At 37.6% G+C, this 22,744-nt stretch overlaps 1 protein-coding gene across 13 annotated transcripts in view; it reads left to right on the top strand.

Moving 5' to 3' along the window:
- PICALM (phosphatidylinositol binding clathrin assembly protein) overlaps nucleotides 1-22,744 on the top strand; it is a 70,565-nt gene that overhangs the window by 11,900 nt on the left and 35,921 nt on the right. For all 13 annotated transcript variants that reach the window (XR_012585208.1, XM_074572398.1, XM_074572400.1 and 10 more), the window contains exons 2-4: nucleotides 18,045-18,187; nucleotides 20,460-20,535; nucleotides 21,799-21,901. Coding sequence is in view for 12 of the 13 variants with exons in the window: in XM_074572398.1 (XP_074428499.1) it covers nucleotides 18,045-18,187; nucleotides 20,460-20,535; nucleotides 21,799-21,901 (322 nt within the window). In the remaining variant the exon portion in view is untranslated. The remainder of the gene's footprint in view (nucleotides 1-18,044; nucleotides 18,188-20,459; nucleotides 20,536-21,798; nucleotides 21,902-22,744) is intronic.

Below are 22,744 nucleotides of genomic sequence, written 5' to 3' on the forward strand. Positions count from 1 at the left end.
TTATTAGCAGTGTGATTTTTTTGACTTTGCCTTATTTTTCCTACTTTTCCCCTTTTTCCACTTTTGTTAGGGTGCTACTTATGTCATGGTTTATAAGCTCTTAAGTCAGAGCTTCAGTTTTCATTAAGAACTGTTAAGCTCCGTTTAGTCAGCTAAAGCAGCGAGTGATCATCTGACAGGGCACTGCTATAGGTATTTCCTGAGAGATCAACAGAAAAGTAAGATATACAGATTTTCCATACAAAATAGGAAATGCTGCATAACTGGATTGTAGCACGATGTGTGTAAAGTTTATTCATAGTAGGCTTCAGCCCGGATTCTCGCTGTCTGAGGAATTCTGCTCCAATAGGTCAGCATTGTGCTATTTATCAGGAAAAACATATAGCACAGTCTTGCAATAAGTACTATTAATATAAAAAAAAAATCTGAATCAACGTGACTTCTGTTTCTTATATACCAGAAAGTGCACCACTTTCGGTAATTTTATGTACTGAGCTTTTGATATTCCTATATTAAAATGAACCTAAATTACTTTAAGTCATTTTTGCATCTTTATGATGTTGGAAGAACATGATTTCATAATCATACCATTTTAGGATATGGCTTAAACTTCTTTGGTGCTAGGTACAGAAGTTTCCCAGATTTTTCCCTTTATCAGGTTAAACTCTCAGTTTTGCTAGTCTGTGCAAGTACATGAAAAGCAGTTAAATGTATTATCAAGAACCTCTTGACAATACAGCTTATTTTGCACAACAAACTAGCATGAACTTTTGACCAAAGAAGGCATATTTCCACAAAATGATATGTCAGGGTTGTTGGTTTTTTTTTTTTGCCAGTAATTAACTGGATAACCCTATACTGTAGGTGAAACTGTAGGGGATAGTATCTGCCAAGAAATATGTCTTGCCATGTGTTTAAATCTTTTTACAATGCACAGCTTTAATTACATTGAACTAATTGTGCTGTATAATTTCTGGTTTGCTGAGGACACCAGTACGCTTGGTGTGCTGCAGGCATTACGCAGTCTGGGAGGCTGCATAGTAGAAGACGTGTTTTGGCATGAGTGCTTTCCAGAAACTGGAAAACCTTTGATTAGAGAAGGTCATAGTCTGACCAAAAAGCTTTGTTCTGCGGAGGGGGATATACACATCTTTATCTGCAGTTTCAGCGCTGATGGAGGTAGGCAAATACAGAGGCATAACTCCTTTAACTCAAATACATGTTGCCTGACAGCTCCCAAAGGCATTCAGGTGAAACGTGCTATTCGTGCTCTGAAATAGATCCTATTTAGAAGGAAATCTAATTTCCAAAGTCTTTTTTAAAATGGGAGGGAATGCCATGTATCCCAAACAACTTTGCTAGAGTGAGTAAGACTTTTGAGCTAGTGAAATGAGACAAGTATTGCAGTAGGAAAAACTCAGATCAGATGGGTTTGGTTGTTTTATCTTTGTCTACTAAACTGTCTAATTAAAGATGCAGCACTGCCATTCAAAGGGGAAGAACGCGAACTACACGTGTGTGTGAATAGTTCTAAAATACCAAAGATCAGGAGAAATTTTTGGCTTGAAAATCTGTTCAGTGAGCTGTGGCAGGAGGTCAGGCTGGCGTTAACGCTCAGTGACGGTTTTGGTTTCACTACGCTATGGAATGTACACCACTACTGCAAAATTACTCTCCAATGCATCTTTTAGAATAAAGTGATGTGGAAGTTAAATATCTAAAACACTTAAATTACACTTTTGTGAATACTTTGTGTATTTAGAAGACACATATATTTAGATTTAGAAACTGTGCTAGAGATGTTTACTGACAAAATGTGCTGTGCATGAAGTCAGGTGTGTGTTCTCTGTTTTTCTGTAATGCAGGATTAAGGAAGTCACAGATGTTGGAAGGTGGCCGGGCTACTTTGGCTGCCTTAGGGTATGCTTTTTAGCAGGTTTGATCTGAATCCCATATGGGCCAGGTGAGCTCTGGGACTGGAAATTCTAAAGAGAGAACATTGAACTTGATCACAGATGGTGGCATGAACAACTGTGGGACTTACTCCCACAAATTGAGATCAGGAAGGATTGAAGAAGGTTAAACACTGAGGTAAATCCCAGTTACGTTAAAGGCCCACCTTCTTGAAAAAAAAAGTTGTCTTGCTGCAAAACAACTATAGAGTTGTACTTATTGAGGACTTTTTGTTCTGCAGTGTCTGCTGTTAACAAAAATGGCTTCTCCGTTTCAGTAGGCTGGGCTATGATCGTGTTGCTGCAGTGCTGCTAGGAAGCTGCCAGGTAAAGGCACATGGTTAGTACTTTGTGTAAGTCTAGGAGATATTTGAGAGCAGTCTGCAAGGGCTTGTTACTATTGGCAGTACAACAGCAGCTCATCCGTGTGTTTCACAAGTCTTGTTTTTAACGCTCTTCCATTAGCCCAGCTTTTTTATTGTATGGAGGTGTAATAGCTATGGAATACTTACGGAATAAATTCCTTTGGAGCAGAAGAAAAGGGCTATAAGTGCATACTATAGCCAAAAATTTAGAGTATGTGAAGGCAGATGGCTTGGGCACTATTCTTGTCAGGGAGAACGATATAGAGAACAACATGATAATGTATTCAATGTGTACTTGGTGATGAAGAGACCTGAGGGTTAATATCTTTAGCAGCATGTACTGATCTCTCTCTCAACTATCTGTAAACCATGTAATGTGCCTTCTTCATGTATCTTAAGGTAAAATCGTAGGATAAACTTGCACGTATGGAGACAGTTTGCTTGAAATAGCTTCCTGTTTGCAGTAGGACATAAAAGTAGTGTTAAAGCTGCACAATTTTCAAAGTAATTAGTCTTCATCAAAATAAAAATGTTCCACCTAATGCAATTCATGGTGCTTCCATCCATCCACTGTGTATGACTATCCACACTGTAACTATTATATTGGATACTTAAATATTTATTATAATATTTAATATAGTAATTTAATATTATACTCTAATATACTAAACTTAAATATTTATTTCAATATTGAATCAAATGGCTGCCATTCAAAAGCAAAGCCTGCCTGGCCACCTGTCCTAATGTATTCTCCAACAGCACTGCTCATACAGAACCCTTAAGGTATGTACCTGCTTTCTAGCTCATCAGAACCTAAAAAAGTGGATGCATCCTCAAGTGTTTGCAGTTATGTGCTCTGAAAATACTGACTTAATGCTGAACAAACAAGTATTCATAATTTTATTCATGAATGCATTGAAACTAGCACGTGATCCGTGAAAAAGAATATTTGTTTCTCCTCCCTCTTAAATACTGAGATTGAACGTACTGCTTATGCAAGAATTGTCATGTTAGTTGGCCGATACAGGCATTTTTCATCTTGTAATCAAGAATCACCTTTAGAATGTGATTCATAGGCTCATTACTAAGCATGTTTGTAAAGATAGGATCAAGGCTCTAAGTTTACAGGTATTTTTCAGTGGGAATAATGTGCTAGTGTATGTGTGGGAGCTAGTACTTATTTTGGATTAGATTTCATGATAAAATGCTTTTAAAAGGTACTGTAGGAATCGAATATAGAGCAAAAGTCTTCAGTAGTTTTAGCGTATCTTGCATATTTCTCAGTCTTGGGGTGCTGTTTTGTCTTGTTTAGAGGAAGAACTTAAAGTTTCTAAGAGTAATGCAATATTGATAAAACTTGGAACTTTGCAAGAATAATGCTTTAGCAGAAGAAAAACGCTTGAATATCTGAAAAGCTGTCACGAGAAGTGTTACTTAAATTAGAGGGGGAGAAAAATCTTACCTGTGTAAGCAATCTTATACATCCATCTCTTCTTTATATGAAATACAGGCAATTGAAAGTCCACAAACTTCTTGAAAATTACAGACAACGTATAAATGGTGTGCAGGAAAAGTTTGACAACAGTGTCTGGTAGAATTATTTTTTTATTTTTATTTTTGATCTGGATCACTTATGCTGATAGGCCTCTCCCTACTTTAAATTTGTTAAACTTTGTATACGTGTTTCGGTTAAATAAGTGTTGCATGTGGGAGACTGGATTTTTGAGGTCTTTCAGACTGCTACCATGGTATGTAGAAGGAGAGCAATATTATCACTTTGAAGTATGAAAGGATTCAAAGTCAGGCTTTCACATCCTCCGCCAAGACAGTTCTAGCGAGCCATGGATTATTTGCTTTAGGCTGAGCTGACAGAAACCTCTGCTGGTATGAACGTGAGTTGGGAATTGCTGTTCGCATTTTGTTCCCAGTATAGCTGTGGACTCCTCGTCTTCGGACTTTTTAGCTTGCGTTCATTTAGCATGACTACACCGTATATAAACGACACTACTGTATATGTGTGCTTAAAGCTGTCTCTGAGTGTTGGATTTGTAATAAAAACGTGTGTATTTTTGTGCTGAAAAAGAGCTTATAACTCACTCTTTAAAATGGCATACTAAGAGAGCTGTGATGAAAAAAAAAAACCAAACAATACCAGCAAAAATCCCTTGTGGGGACGTAGTTCATTATGTCAGAACAGTTCTTTTGCAGAAGGACGTGGAATTACTGATGGTTATTCATCTAAAGAATTTTTTGCTGGTATGCTGCATCTACTCCAGATATCCATTAATTATTTTCATAAGAAGTTAATTTCATAATAATTAACTTGACAACATACCTGTCTAAAAGCAGAGAAAATGATGCTGAGATGGCTTAAACATTAACAGGCGTTTTTCTTTAAGCTTCACAAGAGAGAAAATTGTGACCAGGTATTTAGTACAGTTAAATGCTTTTTTCTTGTTTTTTTCTTCCTCCAGAAGGCTATGCTGAGGAACGTTTATTTATGTTAGTTGAGTTCAAATTGTAAGGACCTGGTAAACATCTTCTGAAACGAAATTTCTGATTCTAGCTTAAATAATCTTGTAAAATTTTGGTGTCTGTCTCTAAGAAAATATGAATACTGAACAACAGCAGACTAAAAGGAATTGTAGGGAGAAGAGAGGACCTGGAAAATTAATCTTTAGAAAGATAACTAATATCTTTTAGATGCTTTTATATTGATTAATGTTTTTAACAAAGAGAGTTCTCTCCTGTTAACAACAACTGATCTTGATGGGTGCAGGTAACAAGCATGTGTTTGGGCATATTTTTTCCTGCATGACTCTTAAACCAAGTAGCGCATGGGAGATCTGCTTCAATACAGGCTGCCTACATCACTTTGCCATCCAATTGGAGGTTATTTAAAGTGGAGAATATGTCCGTATCTGGTTCTGATGATGCTTTTTATTACTAGCCGATATGTTGGAATACACCACGTGTTAACAGAGAGTAGTATGGTAGTGGGAATGTTTGCAGCTGCTCTTCAGACCAAGATTAGAAGGCAAAGTTATGCTGATAAATTGGAGTAGTACTCCGTGAATGCTCTCAAGTGCAAAGTTCTAAATGGGTAAGGAAGGTGTCAAAGTTGAGTATAAAGGATTATCTGAAAGTGCAGGAGTACTACAAGAGGCTTTGGGTCGTTTCATTTTCGTTGTAAACCACTAATGTGAGGCTGCAGGAAAAATGGACATCCTTCTTTTATGTCTGTAGAAGAATGTATTATGAGACAGAAAGTTGTTTCCATTATATTTGGTGGTGGAGAGCTTCAGTATCCAGCTTGGTGTACTATATTTAAAAAAAAAAAAATAAAATTAGTAAAACTGTAGAGAACCCAGAGGAGACCAGCTGAAGAAAGAAGACTGGAAAATTAGGAAACATTGAAAGAAAAATAGGTATTTTATTAAGAAAGTAGATAGAGAATAATGTTTTTCCATTGTGCTGATGGCTTTTATGCAGAGGGCGGATATTCTGTCTCCACTGAGGAGGATAAGTAGTTCCTTTTTTTAATCTGCACCAGAACATCAGGCTTCTGGGATATAAGATAGGTCTAAGGAAACTTGGAATTATGGAGATGTGGAGTAACCAGTGAAGGCCACAGCAGACATCTTTGGAGAACAGCGGATGACTGTAGTTAGACAGTGGCGTATAATCGCGCATTGTTGCTGAAATGGAATGACCTGTCTGCTTTCCTTTTCCCTCTTCTTACTTTTGCATGTTGTCATCTCCTCTTCTGTAGTGGCTTTTGCCATTTTTGGTCTTCTGTGAGCCGTTTTTATCTTGCAGGACTATCGAAAAAACTATGCAGGGTTGTGTCCCCCTGTGTGTCGTCCCCCATCTTCCCACCACCACTCAAATTAGGATGTGTTTTTCTTTTCTGAGAAATTAATATGATTTGGAGAGAAGTACACCAGTGCTGGCATAACATAAGCAATGGAAGTATGTGGCTGTTAGAAGGTAGAGATAGGAATGGGACCACCCTGTTTTGTGTCAGCTGTCATGAAAACATATCCTATGGGTAGTTACGTCGAAGGTGAAGCAGGGGAGTTACATGTTAACTGAGGTCCGTTCTAAACTTTATTGATTTCTGTGATTGGATAGTGGTTGAGATAGGCTGAACCTAAGTTATGAGGGGCTCTGAAGATAAAATAGCTGGTGTTTGAAATAATATAAAGGGTAATAGTTGAGGGACTCACAAGGAAAGTGTAATTTAAGGCACACTCTTGTTTTCCCATTGATGGTTCTCCTAGTCTAATTGTACGTATAACCATCCTGACCTGTTCTTATGAATTTGTGTTGGTCTGAAAAACTAACTCATGTGATGTGTTAAACTTGCATCAAGTTCTAGATGAATTAAGCTATGGTTTGTATTCAACTTGAAGAATAGAAACATGGGGGGATTGAAGGCATGAGTTAGCTTGTAGCAGTAGCCACATCAGCCAGATCTGTTAGCTCCAAGCCTGTTCAGTTGTGTGCTTGATAGCCTTTACCTTATATAAAAAGGGAGAAGAGCAGCCATAAAACTGAACAAAACTAGTTGTCACTGATACCAGTTCCACAGCCAGGTGTCTTTGAGAGCTCATTCCTCAGAGGGATCCAGGCTCCAACAACCTATAAGTGTAGTCAAGACTCTGCAGGAGCTGAGTGGAATTTAGCAAACCTAGTGGGTCTAAATGGACCTGTTTCAGATGTGGGATTAGAGGAGATGACCTCCAGAGCTTCTGGACATCATAAATTATTTTATAACTATGTGATCCTAAGTACGTATAACTTGTTTATTCTACTACGATGATCCGGCAATTCAGGTTATTTTCTCAAATTGAGTTTAACAGAATACCACAACTTCTCTTGTCTGGAAGCATAACGTGATGATGTTTGCAGGATGAACGAAACAGTTTTAAATTGTCATTTTTTCCAAGGAGAAATGTATCTGATTAAATGAGCAGATAAGAGGAAGGATTGTGGTGTTGGTATATTCAGTTTCTAAACTTCTCTAACTTGTTTATGTGCCGTCATGGTACGCTTACGCTTGTGTAATTGTGCCTGTAACTGTTTCTGGATTAGTGAGACAAAACGTAGCTGAAATTAGAGTATTGTATTTACAATTTGTGGCTGCAGCTGTTGAGGCAAAATTTAGCAGTATTTTAATGTTAACCTTTAAAGTAGGATGAGGGTACTCAGCAAGCTTAAAGATAAGAAAGGATTTGGGAAGCAACATTCTACTATGTCTTGAAAAATTGAGTCTGTAAAGGTAGCTTAGCCGGACTTGTCATTTCCCCAGTATTTGTAACTGTGGAGAACTTTGAATAATCATTATGAATGGTGGGTCAAAATGGTAATTTGGCACCTACCTGTATGTGGGAAGTAAGATGAAAAATAAATAAAAAATTAAAAAAAAAATCTGGTTTGTCATTTTGTCAGGTTATTTTACTTATTGGGTTTTGGGTTGTGCTGCCCCGTATTTTTATCGCTTTCTATTGTTTCATTTGTTGATGCTTTGTTTGCTGATGAGTTTTGGTAGACAATCCTAATGTTACTCAGAGAAGTCTTCATTGAAGCAGTTGTCCAGCTGAACCCGTTTTTACTCTTATTTCTCACAGGAAGTATCTTAATAATTTTTTACAGTTCTCAACCATAAGAAGTAAAGGTTAGTCGTTAACAGTAAACCTAGACGGTTAGCGATACCCGAGGCAATAATGCTGAGTTCACAGGGTTACCGATAGAGATTTAAAGTAGTTTGTAAGAGCTGCAATTAGAAATTGCAGTTTTAGGTAAGAACAAGAACATGATAGTCTTATTTGAATTGGAAGAAAAAGACAAGATGCAACTTGATGAAACAAAAATATAAATTGTTGGCTGTACAACAAGTTATTCTACATCATATTAAATCTGCCTCTTTTATCCTGCTCATCTAATATAAATAAGATCAAATCACATTCCTTTTTAAACATGGAAAACCCTGAACAGAGTGCGTCTTCTCAGATTTCTTTAACTCTTCCATAAATTAGTTCCTGAATCAGTGTATCTAGCTCTTAGAATAAAGTTATATGCAGAGGAAGAATTTTCAATTGGAATTCTTATTGTTCAGTATAAGAAGCGTGTGGTCCAGGTTTCCTTGTCCCCTCCTCGAGGCCACTTAGGTGAAGCCATTGGGAAGTCCAGTATAGAAGCTCCTCCTAGGAAAGCAGTTGGGTACAAATGGGTTTATTCAGAAGAGAAACAAAACTAAATTTAGGACAAATATTGCTTATGGCATATTTTGTTTTAAACTGCAAATGGAGGTATTTTCTGGTACTTGTGAAAACACTGAAGTATCACTCAGTTTTCAGATACATGCTGGTTAAGATATTCTTTCGTCAGATTAAATGTCATTTGTTGGCTCAGACAGAAATGTAACATCACTTTCTTTTTCTAGCTTGATCACTTAACTGTGCCATTTGGGGTTTCTTTGTTTTGGCACAGGCTTCGTTTGCAGTTACCAAATGTATCTCTGAGGAAGGAAGTCGATTTTGCGTGCTTGAATTCATGTTCAGAACTACTTTTGATTATTGGTTTTAGACAGGTTGTTTGGTTCTCTAGTGAAAATTTATTTATTTACATCCAGGAACTTTCTAATCCTATTTTCCATATTTAAATAAGGACACCTAAGTAAGACGCCTATGGAAGAGGTGGGAAATTATTTAGAAATTTAACTTAGTGTATGCACTAAGTTATCTGGGTTTAGAACGTCAGTTGGAATATGTATAATCAGATTTGAATGTGTCAGGGTTCACAGTCATCAGAACTGTTAATCTGTAGAAGCAGATTTTAATAATAGATTTTACAGACAACCTCTGTATTTTGTTCTTATTCTAGTATTTCTTTTTTCTTGTGGTCTTTATAAGTGTCAGAAATTTTTTCAAGGCACAGCCAGATCCTCCAGTGTTTAAATATTGAAGAAGAGTACATGTTAAATGTTCTATAAATGTTTTCAAGGGCTTTTGCTACAGTTCATAAACTTTTCAAATAAAACTGGTATGTATTTGTGAAGTAATTTCAAGTTTTGGGTCTTTTTTTTCTAAATATTTTATTGAAACTGGATCAAACTAGAATAACAAGCACTTAAGATCTCTTGTCTTCATAATCAGTTTGTCAAGGTGAGTGTGGGGAAACCCCCCCCGCACTGTAATCCAAAATATTTGTCAGCAGCAGCAAGTTGAAAAGCTCTTTTCCTTGTACTTTATATTGGACACATGAAAACAAGGGGCTGTCTTGACTTGCCTTCTGTTCAGGGTAGGAAGATGATCTGTTACGGACATTTGAAGAAAACAGTGCAACTAGAAAAAAAAATCTATGATAGAGAGATTAGGTAGTTCTAATCTTTCATGTTAAACTTCATGCGAACCGCCCAGGCCACAATGAAATTTTTAGTTCAGCAAATGACAGAATAAAAACTGACCATGGAAAACTTTGCAGCTGCTGGAATGTGTGCCTAAATTCAGTTTCTGCATCATTCGGGATTCACTGTCAAATGTTCTGTTACCTTAACCAGAGTGGCTGTTTGGTTGGTTGGGGTTTTTTTTGTCAATAACACCTATTTGACCTATTGCATAACAGTTTTCCTCTGCTACAGGAAAGGAAAGACGTGGCCCACGTGCGTGCCTTGCCAGAACCTGTGATGGGACTATTTAAAATCAACATGGGTACATAGATCATGTTAGCTGTGCTGGGGCAGTGGGGAGAAGTTCATCCCGAACCCATAAAATATCTTTAGAAATAGTAAATTAAACTTTACACTACCACTAGTGCCTGCTGTAACTATTCCTAACACAAAATCGAAAGAGGGAATTTTTTGTCTGGTGGCAAACTTCCTATCGGTATAAACCCCATCACTTGGGATCGTTAACAAGTTTGGCTTGAATTTGCTGACTTCTGATCTTTGAAATTTGTCACCTAATCCTTAACGAAAGCTGCCGGCGTTAGCTGCTGCTACGCTGCATGTCATTATGTGGGAAACAGCCGTGTCTCTGATGTTCTCATCCACCCCTGGGTAATACCTTACCTCTGGAACTGTGTAACAAATGTTTATATTCAGCATTTGAATTTCAGTTAAATTGCTGACCAAATTGAGGGAACACTTCACGCTTACTGCTCTACTCCAGTGATCAAATATTTGTGTAGAGCAAGAAGTATTAACATAAGAAAATTGAGACCCTAACATAGTTGGTAAGTGGTATAATTTGGGAGTTATGATATGAATGGAAATGTAGACAGCTAGAGAAGGGAGTTGTACTTGAGTCTTAGCAGAGCGGATACCTGTATCTCTTAAGCGGAGACACCAAAATGTTCCCCACTGTATGTGATTTTCAAAAGTGTGATAAAATGAAAGTGTTTCAGCTTTGAATGTTATATCTTGTAAAGAAACTGCTCCCCTAGAGGAGGAAAAAAATAATCCTGTATAAATAGCCTTTTAAATCTTTAGCTCAAGCACTTTATTAAAGTCATTTTGTGTGGCCTTCGGTGAAAGGGAAATTGCTCATCCGCAAACGCACGCTCTTGAGTAGAATTGTCTTAAGTGTAGACACTGTCCCGTATTCCACCATTAGTGATCAGCCGCAAGTGTTCCTCGTGCAAGTGGAGTGACAGTCACTAGCACGTTACCTCTTCAGTTTGAAAGCTAATCCATATGCTAAATGGGTTGTGTTCTATTGAATTCTGCTGTGTGGATGTAATTTCATGAGAATAATTACTCAACTCATTCAAGAAAAGTTTTTTGTATTTCCTTTTATATTTAAAAAAGAAATGGCTTTGCTGTGTGTTTTGGCTTCTGTTATAAATTTATCAATTAGGTAAACTTGATCAGATGTATACTTATAGTTTGGATCCATCAATATGTATTTAAAGTCTCATGATAGTTTTTGGCTTTCATCCTGTTAAGAAAAGATGAAGTCTTAAGACAAATAAGAGCTTCCTGACAACTTCATAGAGTTTATTGGGTAACTTTGCTCCTCCTGGCATGCCGAACTTGGTAGTTTTAGAGTATTTAGATTCTGACTATTCTGCAAGAATAGAGTATTAAGAATTCTTCAAGAAAATTTTAATTTGTGTGTGACTTTTATTTTTATATGTATCTATATATCTTTTATCATAGTATTTTTCTTGTCTGGGCATTGAGTTTATCTGAAATAAACCAGCATGTACTATTTGAAAAGTGCGCAGTTTATTTAGAATGGGCTTTAAGCTTTGACCATACCTTGTAGTAGGCAGTGATACGCAACGTGCACATCTACCCAAAGGTAATGGTACGAAGGAATTAGCTATTTGCTTAATTTAATAGGGTGGTACTTTAATAATCTTAAATAAATAAATAGTAATATATCAGACTTGTTATTGGGCATTGCTGTGTAAATGTGTTTTTGTGGAAGATTGCAGAATAAATTGGAGGCTCCTGTTGAACCTGGAGCTAAGTATGTCCCTATTCTGAATATATCAGCTCAGGCTGTTAACTTGTAGTTTACTTGATTAATCAACCATAGTCTCTTTTGTATGTTGATTTTATGTTGGCTTGGGAGAAATAAAAAATTTAACGTGGTGAAGGTATGCATGCCTGTCTTTAGTCGTGCCTTGGACTTCTCGTGTTAGTTTCTGAAGTTAAGATATACATTAAGGCAAATTTTGCCCCTTTTGTTGTTCAGATAGCCATTTCCATATTGAATTTTGCATTAAGGTGCAGTGCTGCATTTGCGACACCAATTTCTGGGACCATGGGTGGATGTCAAATCTAGACCTGACTCGTGTCGGAAGCTGTTTTGGGGGACGCTAAGTTTTTGTAACAGTAGTATCTCTAGCAGAGAGCAAGAGGAAAGATGCCATCCAAGCAAAGCCTCTTGTGCATTGGATAGCTTCAGTGTGAAAAGTGGGTCCTTTAAACTGATCTGCTTGTCTTTTGGAGCTCTTTTGGAGCTCTTTTTTTTTTTTTAATATCTCTTTAAAAAAAAAAAAAATTGGGATAATCCTTACAACGCAAACTTCTTGAGTTTCTGGCAGGACCTGTGACTTATTTTACTTTCTTGTTGTAGTTGGTCTAAATATTGTATATGAGCTGCTTCCCAGGATTGTAGTATTTGCTTCCTCGTCATTTTCCAGTCAACTTCGTAAAACTGCAATATCCACATACATGTGTGAGCAAAGAGCAAAGTGCTCTTACTCTAAAGATTTTTTTTTGATCCTGTTTTAGACCAAATTTAGCCAGTCTGGAAGAACTATGTATTACCTTTTTTTTTTTTTTTTTTTTTTTTGCTTCACTGTTTTCATCAACACTGGGGCAACGAGCTCCTTCATTGCAACTGTCACTTGGAGCTGCTGTTCCATGGGTCGCTCATTCTACTCTAGCTTCCCAACTTAGGAAGGCAGTATGTTGTCTAGAATAATTTCTGTTCCCAAGTAATTTCCACTTAAGTGTTTAAAAAAAAACCCCTTATTTTGCAGCAATTTGTCCTGGGCAAGCTCAGCTGCTGTATCTTCCACCAGAATCACCTTATGTGTTTTAGTTTTTGCAAACATGAACCCAGATTCGATGAGATGTCGCAAATGGGCAGGTGACTTCCTGGGCAAAGCAGTTCAGCACTTTCAAGCTTTACGATTTTGATGTTTTTTTTAGTGAAGAATATAGTGTGTTTAACTCTTCACACTATGTGTGCCTACTAATGTTGAATGATCAGTATTTCAGTTACTTGCTTACTGGATGGACGCTGTCTCTTGCATTATAAAAAACAAACAAAACCACCTGTTAGCATGTGGGAGACGATAACCAATTATGCGTTCACTTATAGATAGCATCTTTGGTATAATAGATGAAAAAGCAACAGTTAGCAAGATGGGAATCTGTCACAGTTGCTTGACCTATTTTGGAGTAACTACAGATGTGAGGCACAATTTCTGGCCTTGAAAGATCTGGTTCTTGTAAATATTTTCAGGTTGATATTTATGAATAGAAACGTTGCTCAAAGTGAGAGATATAGCTAAACCATTGGAAGTAATCAGTACATGAAATACATCATTCTGGATTATGTTCAGTTTACTATTCAATTTACTGCAAACGATAGAGTCTGAGTTAGCAAACCCTATTTTCAAGCCAAATTTTTATACTCTTACTGCAAATTAATATGGGTGAGATTCTGGAAAGAAATTAATAAAAATGTGTTCTCATGGTTCTTTTTGTGGGGAGGTAAACTGCTTTTTCGTAGCTTTGTCTTAGGAGGCTGCTTAGTGCAGAATGAGGTTCTGCTCAAGGAGTTGGGTCATGGGCACCTGTTGAAAGCCCACGCGTTCTCTAGGATGACTCGTGGCAGATGCCTTTGGCGTGTTACTGTCTGGCCTGGCTGCCTCCTGTGTGCCGTGGCTCAAGAATCGTATGATCATGTACCATGGGTTGGCTAATCCCCATCGACACGCCTAGCGTGGAGTAGAAGCTGTACTTCAAATCAGCATCTTAGCCTTGTAGTAGCTGGTTTGTGTACGTGATTGCTTCTTGTTTCTTGGTTATGAATCTTCAGCCTTGCTGCATTGCTTGCCTTTATACTTCTCTCACCTAATAACTATCAGTTCTGTAAAGCAACAAATCATTTGGTTCTTTCCTGTAATGAAGCCTGAGCAGTTGTAAAGACTGTACATATCTTGGTTGGGAGTGCAAATATATTATTTTTCTGAGCCAGAGTACTACACGGTATTTTATTGCACATTTCATAGTGGTTAACTTCAGCAGGATTAGGCAACAGAATGCCTTTGTACAGGTGCAATCGCAAATCTTCAATGTTACTGAAATATCTGTAGGCCAGACCTTTGTTATATTTCCTTGCAAACCCTTTGCTTTGGAAAAAAGCCACAAACCCTGACAGACCTGAGTTAAGTGAAGGTCATTTAGCGGTAAAAATTTTAACTGTTATGACAAAAATATGGTGTAGTTTCTTCTACTTAAAAATAAACAAGAACTGTTTTCTAGGAAAATCTAGTTTTGACATCTCTGCTGAAATTCGGTGTATGGTTTAGCGTAGGTAGGTAAATAGAGTTCTTCAAAACATAAGTCTTATCGATCACTCAAATAGGTCTAAGGTTTTGAAATCTTTAGAAAGGTACTCCTGTTGGACTACTGTTTTGACTTTAACTTGCTTTGTAAGTCAATTCTCTGGTTTCATCTGTCTCCGTTTTCTCATTCTCTTTCCATAGGCAGAACATAAAATTGTAGATTACTTTAGGTTGGAAGGGACCTCGGAAAGTCCTCTAATCTACCTCCTGCTTAAACCATGTCAAACTTTAAAAGATCTTGTTGCTTACGGGCTCTGGTGCCTGACCACTTTCATTGTGAATTTTTTTTTAATTTCTTCATCTGATAAGAATTTCCCTTGTTGCAGCACGTCTGCTGCCTCTCGTCCTTTTGCTGTGAACTTCTAAGAATCATCTGACTGTGAAGACAGTGTTTATATTCCCCTTCCCTGCCTTTACCCTTCTGTTCTGCAGATGGAATAAACCCAACTGCTTCTTGTGCATCACGTGCTCTAAGCCCTGGCCATCCTGGTGGCCTTTCTCTGGGATGTCTCCAGCTACATCCGTGGATGTATCTCTGCATTCATTCCTCTCTGAGCTTCCCTCATACAACTCTCCCAGCCAGCTGCCAGCTTAACTTAAAATTCTCGTTCCTAATTGCTGCCTTCTTTGAAACAATGATCAACATTTATTATTTGATATCTTTATGCTGTGTGTCTTATGCTATGGAAGCTGCAGCAGCTTTTAGAGTTGGGAAGGTGGTTTGTACCCCCCAGGAGAGGTGGTGTGGGCATTAATGCAGAAGGTCAGCAGAGAGAGTGACTTCCCTTTCTGTAGTATCGGCGGGGTTAGGTATTCAGTCCTTCTCCTGCTCTCCTATGGCAAGAAGTTCAAAGATGAAGCAGCCATCACGGTTTCACCAAGGGTTATCCTTTTTAGTTTGCTTGATATTTTTGTTTGTTTATATCTTTTTTTGTTCTTTTCTAAGGTTAAAGCTACTCCCCTTAGTGCCTTGCCCTTTGGTTATATACCTGCCTGCTGTATTGCTCATACCACACCCCGTAACTAGCAGTCTTGAGATATGTTGCTTTGGGCACGTTTCAAAATATATAGCTAGTATTTTCATAGGTGGGTGGGAGACGAGTTGTGTAAGGTGTAGGATGTGAAAATAATTATATATTTGTTCCTCTCCCTTAATGAAGGGTGTCTGTGGGAATAGGATAAATAAGTAAGACGACGGTGTGTGACAGTCGTCTCGAACAGGCCGTGTGGGATGCAGGGTGCTGTCTTCTCTTCTGCTGTGTCAGTACTATGCTGCTTACGCTATGGTTAGCACAAAAATTGCTGAACTCGTTTGGGTTTAACTGTACAAATATTTTTTTACTTAAATTAGCATTGCTCATGCGAATACTTTCAAAGAAGCTTTTAGACAGATGTAGCTTTTCTGAAATGTGTATGATGCACTTTGGGCTATCGGGACATACCAGATTATTAAGCATCTGTGGTGTTCAACCTGCATTTGGTAGAGAAAGAAACTTCATGTTTTGCTCAACGCAGTCTGTAGTAACTGTGGTATTGCAGTGACGCTTTCCCTTGTTTGCATTTGCCAGTTTGCTTCCTCCCCTTCAAGGCTAGACTGCCCTGCGTACTTCTGTTCTTGCTTATGTTCTCTCCCAGTTGGCTACTGGTTCTCCTTCCTGATGTGCCTGCCCTCTCTCCCCCGTCCCCCAACTTCATTCATATGCTTTTCACATAACCACTCATCAGTTCTGTGAGGGATGATTTTCTGCTGGGTTACAGAGCCTGTTTTCTTTTACACACTGCAACAGATACCAAAACATGATTTGAAAGTCCAATGGCGTTTCAGAAAACATTTCTTCCAGCACAAAATACCATCTAGAGTGGATATAACTTTTTTAGTCATTTTTAGATAGTGGGTTTTCAAGTGGCACTTATTTCTTTGTTACTCTTGACTAGTTGGCAAATGTTGCATTTAAGAATCGAATTTCTCACGTGCTAATAGCACTTGCACATCTTATGCCAAAACGGACGACCTGACATCCAGTGATGCATATACCTTTGTATTTAATGTGTGCTCCTGCCAGATAGCCTCGCACAAAACTGCTAGTGTTATTGCTTAGGTGGGAAGACCTGAAGATCAAGAAGCTGCAGGGCTTGGTTTTAATGATCCAGTTCAGAGCACGTCTCTTGCTGAGTAATATCCTACCATTGTCTTAACAGCCCCAAATCATCCTCCAATAATGGATAACCATGACTTAAAAACGAGGTCATGACTGCCTGTAGTCATCACAGTTTTACTTGTAGATAAAGGAATGGCTAATCTCTCCATCTCATTACGTTTTGAATGTGGAAATCATTTCCTGCTTGCTTCCTTTAATACTTAAACTTATAAATAGCAGCTTTTTCTGTTCTGACCATTCTGGTTCTGAGTTTGTGGTAGCTCTGTTTACCTGCTTCTCTGGCTGAAGGAGGGTCCTGTCTTTCAGGAGTCCTTTGTGATGAATGGTTGTTCATAGCAGGATATAAAACTGTTTTCAAAGGTTAAACGTTTGCCTTCAGATTAATCGGACGTTTCCAGTTAGCCTTAGTCGCCCGTAGACAGGCAGACATAGGGCTTACCTGAGTCTTGGTCCTTACGGAGCTACGGCTTTCGGCAGGGCTGGCAGTTTGACTGAAAACTACTGTTTTATTTTCAGGGTGGTAGTGGTAGTAAAGTGTCATCAGTACTATGTTGCATTAACTTAAGCTTCATATCAAATGCTAGCAAGCTGTGTTATATCACATTTGGAGGCTCATATAGTTGCTCCTGTTGTATTTGTCACTGTAGCATCATGATCTTAAGTCAAGCATGGCTCCTCGTGGTTATACAGTTGTGACGGTAGCAAATCTGGAAGAAAGATGGACAAGGTAGCTTTTTAAACAGCTGTTTGAAGAATCTCTAGATCTTGTCTACTAGAAGTCCAGGTGGAACAAGAATTGGATAGTGTTGAGTTAGCTAGCCAACCTCGGGTTTTGCTGTGCTCCTAACCATCTTTTCAGTTATCAGCCCACTTTGTTTTAACTAAATTAATCTGTCAACTTCTGGCGTTGTAGCTAGAGGCTCATTTTTTCACTTAACATTTCCTCTGCCCCTTTGGAGGTGTTGATTGCCTTGTATCAAGACTAAGCAGTATTTGAATCTTTTATTACTCACATTGAACCAATGTCTAGAAGGGCTTACTGGTCTATTAAGAGGCCAGAAATCTGAGGTTACAGTTAATTCTAGTCATAATCTTCCAGTAAAACTTCATGAAATGGTAGCATGATGTAAGAATTATTTTGCTATTTAATGCTTTAGATGTTTGAAAGCTGGGTTGAGTTAGTCAGAGATAGTGTAAGTCATTATGGTACTTCTATTCCAGGATCTTCTAAGGCTACTGCAAAAGCAATTGAGGACCTGGAATCTTGGCAGTGAGCAGAGTGGAGTTTGTGTTACGGGGTTCTGGTAGACCCGTGCCATGGTTCTTTTCAAGAAAGTAATTATTTTACTTGAAAAATATTTTTCATAGAAAATACTGCTATGTAAAATGAGTGTACTGATGGTTTTTTTTTATGTTGTTGATCTTCCTTGTTGGAACTCATAATAACAACAACAAAAATTTCTGTATTGCAGATTTAATCCAGTGCACAAATGAGATGAATGTGAACATCCCACAGCTGGCGGACAGTTTGTTTGAAAGAACGACCAACAGTAGCTGGGTAGTGGTCTTCAAATCTCTCATCACAACCCATCATCTAATGGTGTATGGAAACGAGGTAATACAAAAAATGATATGTCTGAGAACAGTTATAGCACTTCATTCCCCTAAGTGTCAGCTAAATGCTTCCACTAATTATCTTTGTAACAAAATCTTTATTTGTACTTTTTTGTGTCTAACTCTGCGTGAACACAGAACTCTTTATGTGTTTTTCTACTTAGTTTGTTTCTACTTTAAAGTTTGTAATTCTAGAATCAGAAGTAACTGTCCTGAATGCTGCAGGTACCTCTTTCTTGTGGTGTTATTCTAACAATAAAAAAATCAACCAAACAACACCAACAGAAATTATCTTGAATGGGATTCTGAAGGCTGAAAGTGGAAGCAGTTTTAGGTTCATGCTCAAGCTAATCCACGTGGTCTCTTCTGCCACGTAACTCGATTCTGAACTGGTTTCCCCCATCACTCCCTAATCTTTTAAGACAAGTATACTCCCGTGAGCTGGCTCTGAGTGTGAGCATCTACGTAACACCGAACACTGTAGAACAATTAAACAAACAAAACCTCAATTTACACAAAAAGGAATAAGCTTGTTTTGTTCCACAACTTGAATTCCTGTGGGGCCTTATTTTTGGAAATACTAAACCAAGCATAGCAGCAGCTTGAACTTTCGGCATTTAAAACCCCAAAACTATACTTCCAAGGCTTTCTTAGAAAGCGATTGTAAACATTCCTTATTACCGCAGTCAGTGTAATGTAAGCTATATGAATTTTGGAATTAAGAGGGATAGCTTCAGAAAATTGCAAGTATAATTTTGTAGAGAGGACCAAAATTTTTCATTTCGGGTTGCATTCAGAGTTGTGTAACTGCTTCCTCTGGCTGAGTGTCTGGGTTGAGGCAGGGGGTTAAGTTGTGGGGAGTTTTTTTTTGTGTGGTGGCTGTTTGTAGTTGTGTTCTTGGGTTTTTTTGTGTTTGTTTGGTTTTTTTTAATATATGTACACTGGTTTCTCTTGCGGGTTACCTGCAGAGTATTTCTGGTCTGCGTGAAAATCTATTCCTTGAAGCGAAGTAAGCCACAAGAGGGCAAACTTCTCATGTTGACTTTAAGCATTGTCACTGGGATAACTGACGCTTTCCAAAATAAGGTCTATACACTTTTGCTGTGCTTGCGCTTTCTCAGTTGTACGCGTTTTAAACCGATACCAATACACTTCGTAGGAATTAAAGGTATTTCATGGGACCACTGTCTGAAATACTTTCCATTTTAAGAATAAAACTGCCCAGCAAATTTTACTTGCCAAATGCGTTACAGAAGTGACGAGGGTAAGATTGCTGTTCAAGACGAAACTTTTCACAGCTAGAAATACTTCTTGAACAGTGAGCATGGGAATCAAGTGCTCATGAAAATGTCTCAAAATTTATAGAGAATCTGTAAATCCCATTGCAAAAAACCCCCTGAAAAGTGTTTAGTCCTGCAGCTTTTGCTTAATCAATTTATAGCTAAGTACTGGGTGCCTTTACTCTTCTCCATTCTTTTACTGTGTAACCTGTGTATTTATGCTAATGAAAATAATTCAGTAGTACGTTACGCTAATCAGAACTATTTGTTCCTCTGTCAAAATGTTATTGCAAGCGAATGGTTGGTTTATTTTTGTAGCAGCTCTCGATACAACGGCTCAATTATTTTTCCTACTAAATTAAGGTGTGATGCCAGTGGTCTGAAATGTGTCTTTACAAGGTGAAAATAGTATAATTCATTTTGTGAAACATAATATGGAATTCTGGTGTAACTAGTGAAATGCACTGAGCGTGATAGTGTTTTATATGGACTCTTGTGTTTATTTAACGTGTGATTTATGAGCAAACTAACCTTTATATCACCTTATTTTCATATTTAAGCTAAGTACCATTACAATTATATGCTGAGCAAAGATGCCTTGGCTAATTGGTAAAGTGAAATCAAGTGTTATAAAATTGAAGTTGGTGAAACAATTGTGAGTGTGTAAAATGAGAACGTATTTGGGGGGATTTTTTCAGAAGTTTCCAGTTCCATAGTTTTAAAAGAAACAAAGTCTTTCAGTCAGAGGCCATCGTGTAATATCTGCATGGCTGATTTGTTCACAGATTCTTACATAAAAACCAAATAGCTTCATTTGAAAATTTATCTGAGTTTTGAAAATTTATCTGAGTTTTTGTAATAGTTTCCGGATTTGAAATCGATCTTAAAGAATAAAAGCTGAATTGCATAAGTTGGAGGGTTTCTAGTACTGTTACCTCACTTCCAGCTTATTGGTAATATAGTAAAAGCATTCAATTTTTCCCTTTCATTTAGCGTTTTATCCAGTATCTGGCGTCCAGAAACACGTTGTTTAATTTGAGCAATTTCCTAGACAAAAGTGGATTGCAAGGTAAGGGGTTTTTTTCATTAAAAGTTAGTAGTGTGCTGGGGGACATTAAATACAACTTGGTAACTCTAATGGACAGTGTAATTTAAGAAGGAATTTTTCTGTCTGTTTTACCCTAGACCGCGTTTCTTAGTTTAAAATGCTGTTGTGGCGTGGCAGAAGCTGGAGGAATTTGTGGCATCTTTTAGGACAGGCTTACTTAGAAATGCTTCTAACTTTCTTAGCTAAGCAGACCTGACTTTAGTATTCCTCGTATTTCTGAAAAGATTTCTCCATTTGGAGAGGTATATTTTGACAACTACATTAAACTTCAAAACAATGCATCATATATACATCGGATATATCATGTCAGTGAGACAAGAACTGTGTCTAAAAATAAAAAATTAAATTAACTTTTTGGGAAATTGTCTGAAGACCGTTCCATCCATCCTTGACACTAATCCTATGGGAAAATAAATTTCTCTCTGGTTCAGACTTTTCAACTGAAATACCCTTCCCAACTGTTATGCTCCAGTTGGGAGTGCAGTTCTGATCATACATGTCACTGTTGTCTTTTTTTTCCTCCTGAGGTGGTTTCTTACTTTCTGCATTAATTTTTATATAGCTGCTTCTAATTTGTGCCACAAGGGTACTAAAACAGGCACACAGAGTGGTTGCCTGGGCACAGAAACCTTCTCAGTGATAACCAAGGGTCTACCAAATTGCCTCATTTTATTGAGTCTTAACTTCCATGGTCTCAGTATTGATTACAGACAGATCTTTTTCTTGGCCTGTATCCTTAGACTGACAGTTGTCAAAATATTTCCTGTCATCACTGATTTAACATAAAAAAATTTCTGTTGTGTCTTAATGTTTCCTTCAACGCTTTTTTTTTCTTTTTTCCTATTCAGTTGTAAATTAGAGTGTGTGTTGTAGAGTTGATGCAAACATCTTCAAGAATGCTCCGTGTAATTTTTTTGGTAGTAATAGTAATATGAGAGAAATTGCATAAAAATACTTTGGTTTGCTTGTGGAAGTAATTCCCTTAGGAAGTGAAATGTAAACTTCTGTGTAATTTAGGTCTTCTAGATATTTGGTGTTGCCTGTTTGATTTACATGGTGAATGCAATGACGTACGTAGTTCTTCATAACACAGATTAACTATACAAAATCAGGCAAAAATATACTGAAGCTGTCTTGTGTTAGTATCTTGCACTTTATTTAGAGTAAGGTTCTTGTTCTTTAACTGACTAGGTAAGTAATAAGCTTCTGAAACTTGTTTTTTAGGCTATGACATGTCAACGTTTATCAGACGGTATAGTAGATATCTGAATGAAAAGGCGGTTTCCTATAGACAAGTGGCTTTTGACTTCACAAAAGTAAAAAGAGGGTAAGGACTGTATTTTTGTTTTGCTTATCTTGAGGTTTTGTCTTATGTCCTGTAATTCAAGTGGAAAATACCAATGTTGGCTCCAGCTTTCTACAGACAGCAGTGTCTGCTTTTCTCAGTTGAGTATCTCCTGCGACGCGCAAAGGCTCAACAGTTAACGTATATTGCAAAATCGTTTTGCTTCGGTTGTTGTAATTTTGCTTCTTTGTATTAAACTGTTAATGTTTAAAGAAATGAAACACCAAAGTAAATATCAAAAAAAGTAGAAGTTTGGACAAATCTTCCATGATACATCACAAAGTTCCTTTGTCTTGCATGTAGTATATGGGACTATACAATTTGCTTGTGTTTCTAGCTCTGGAATGTTTAAGTGACAGGTGTTTCGTGAAACACCTTGCAGTCCTCCCTGGTGTTTCTCTGTTCATGTCCCAAAATGTCTGATGAAGCTTACTACCTTCATAAAGGTAGTGCAGTTCATACTTGTAATGGAACATCGTAGTAGGTGCTGTTCTGAGTTTGTCTACAGGAATTAAAATTTTTCCTGGAAAGTGAACTCCTTTGAGAGAGATTGGTTGTTTGAGATTAGGTACCTGTTTACATGTAAAATAACACAGAGCAGAGCACCAGTCATTGGGTAAATTGCACGTTATAGTTAATGATGGAATTAATCTGGAGATCCCCTCTATTGGGAAGGTGGGAGAGGATGTACAGGTCATGGTTGAAAGTCTTTCCATCTTTGTTCACTTCCTCTGTATGCAGTGGTTTTTAAAGTTTAAAAACATAATTTTAGTTTTACATTTGGGCATCCTTTACCATCCATACACAGGATAATTTACCTTGATG

This window comes from Larus michahellis, chromosome 1, assembly GCF_964199755.1.
Source record: "Larus michahellis chromosome 1, bLarMic1.1, whole genome shotgun sequence".
NCBI classification, from domain to species: domain Eukaryota; kingdom Metazoa; phylum Chordata; class Aves; order Charadriiformes; family Laridae; genus Larus; species Larus michahellis.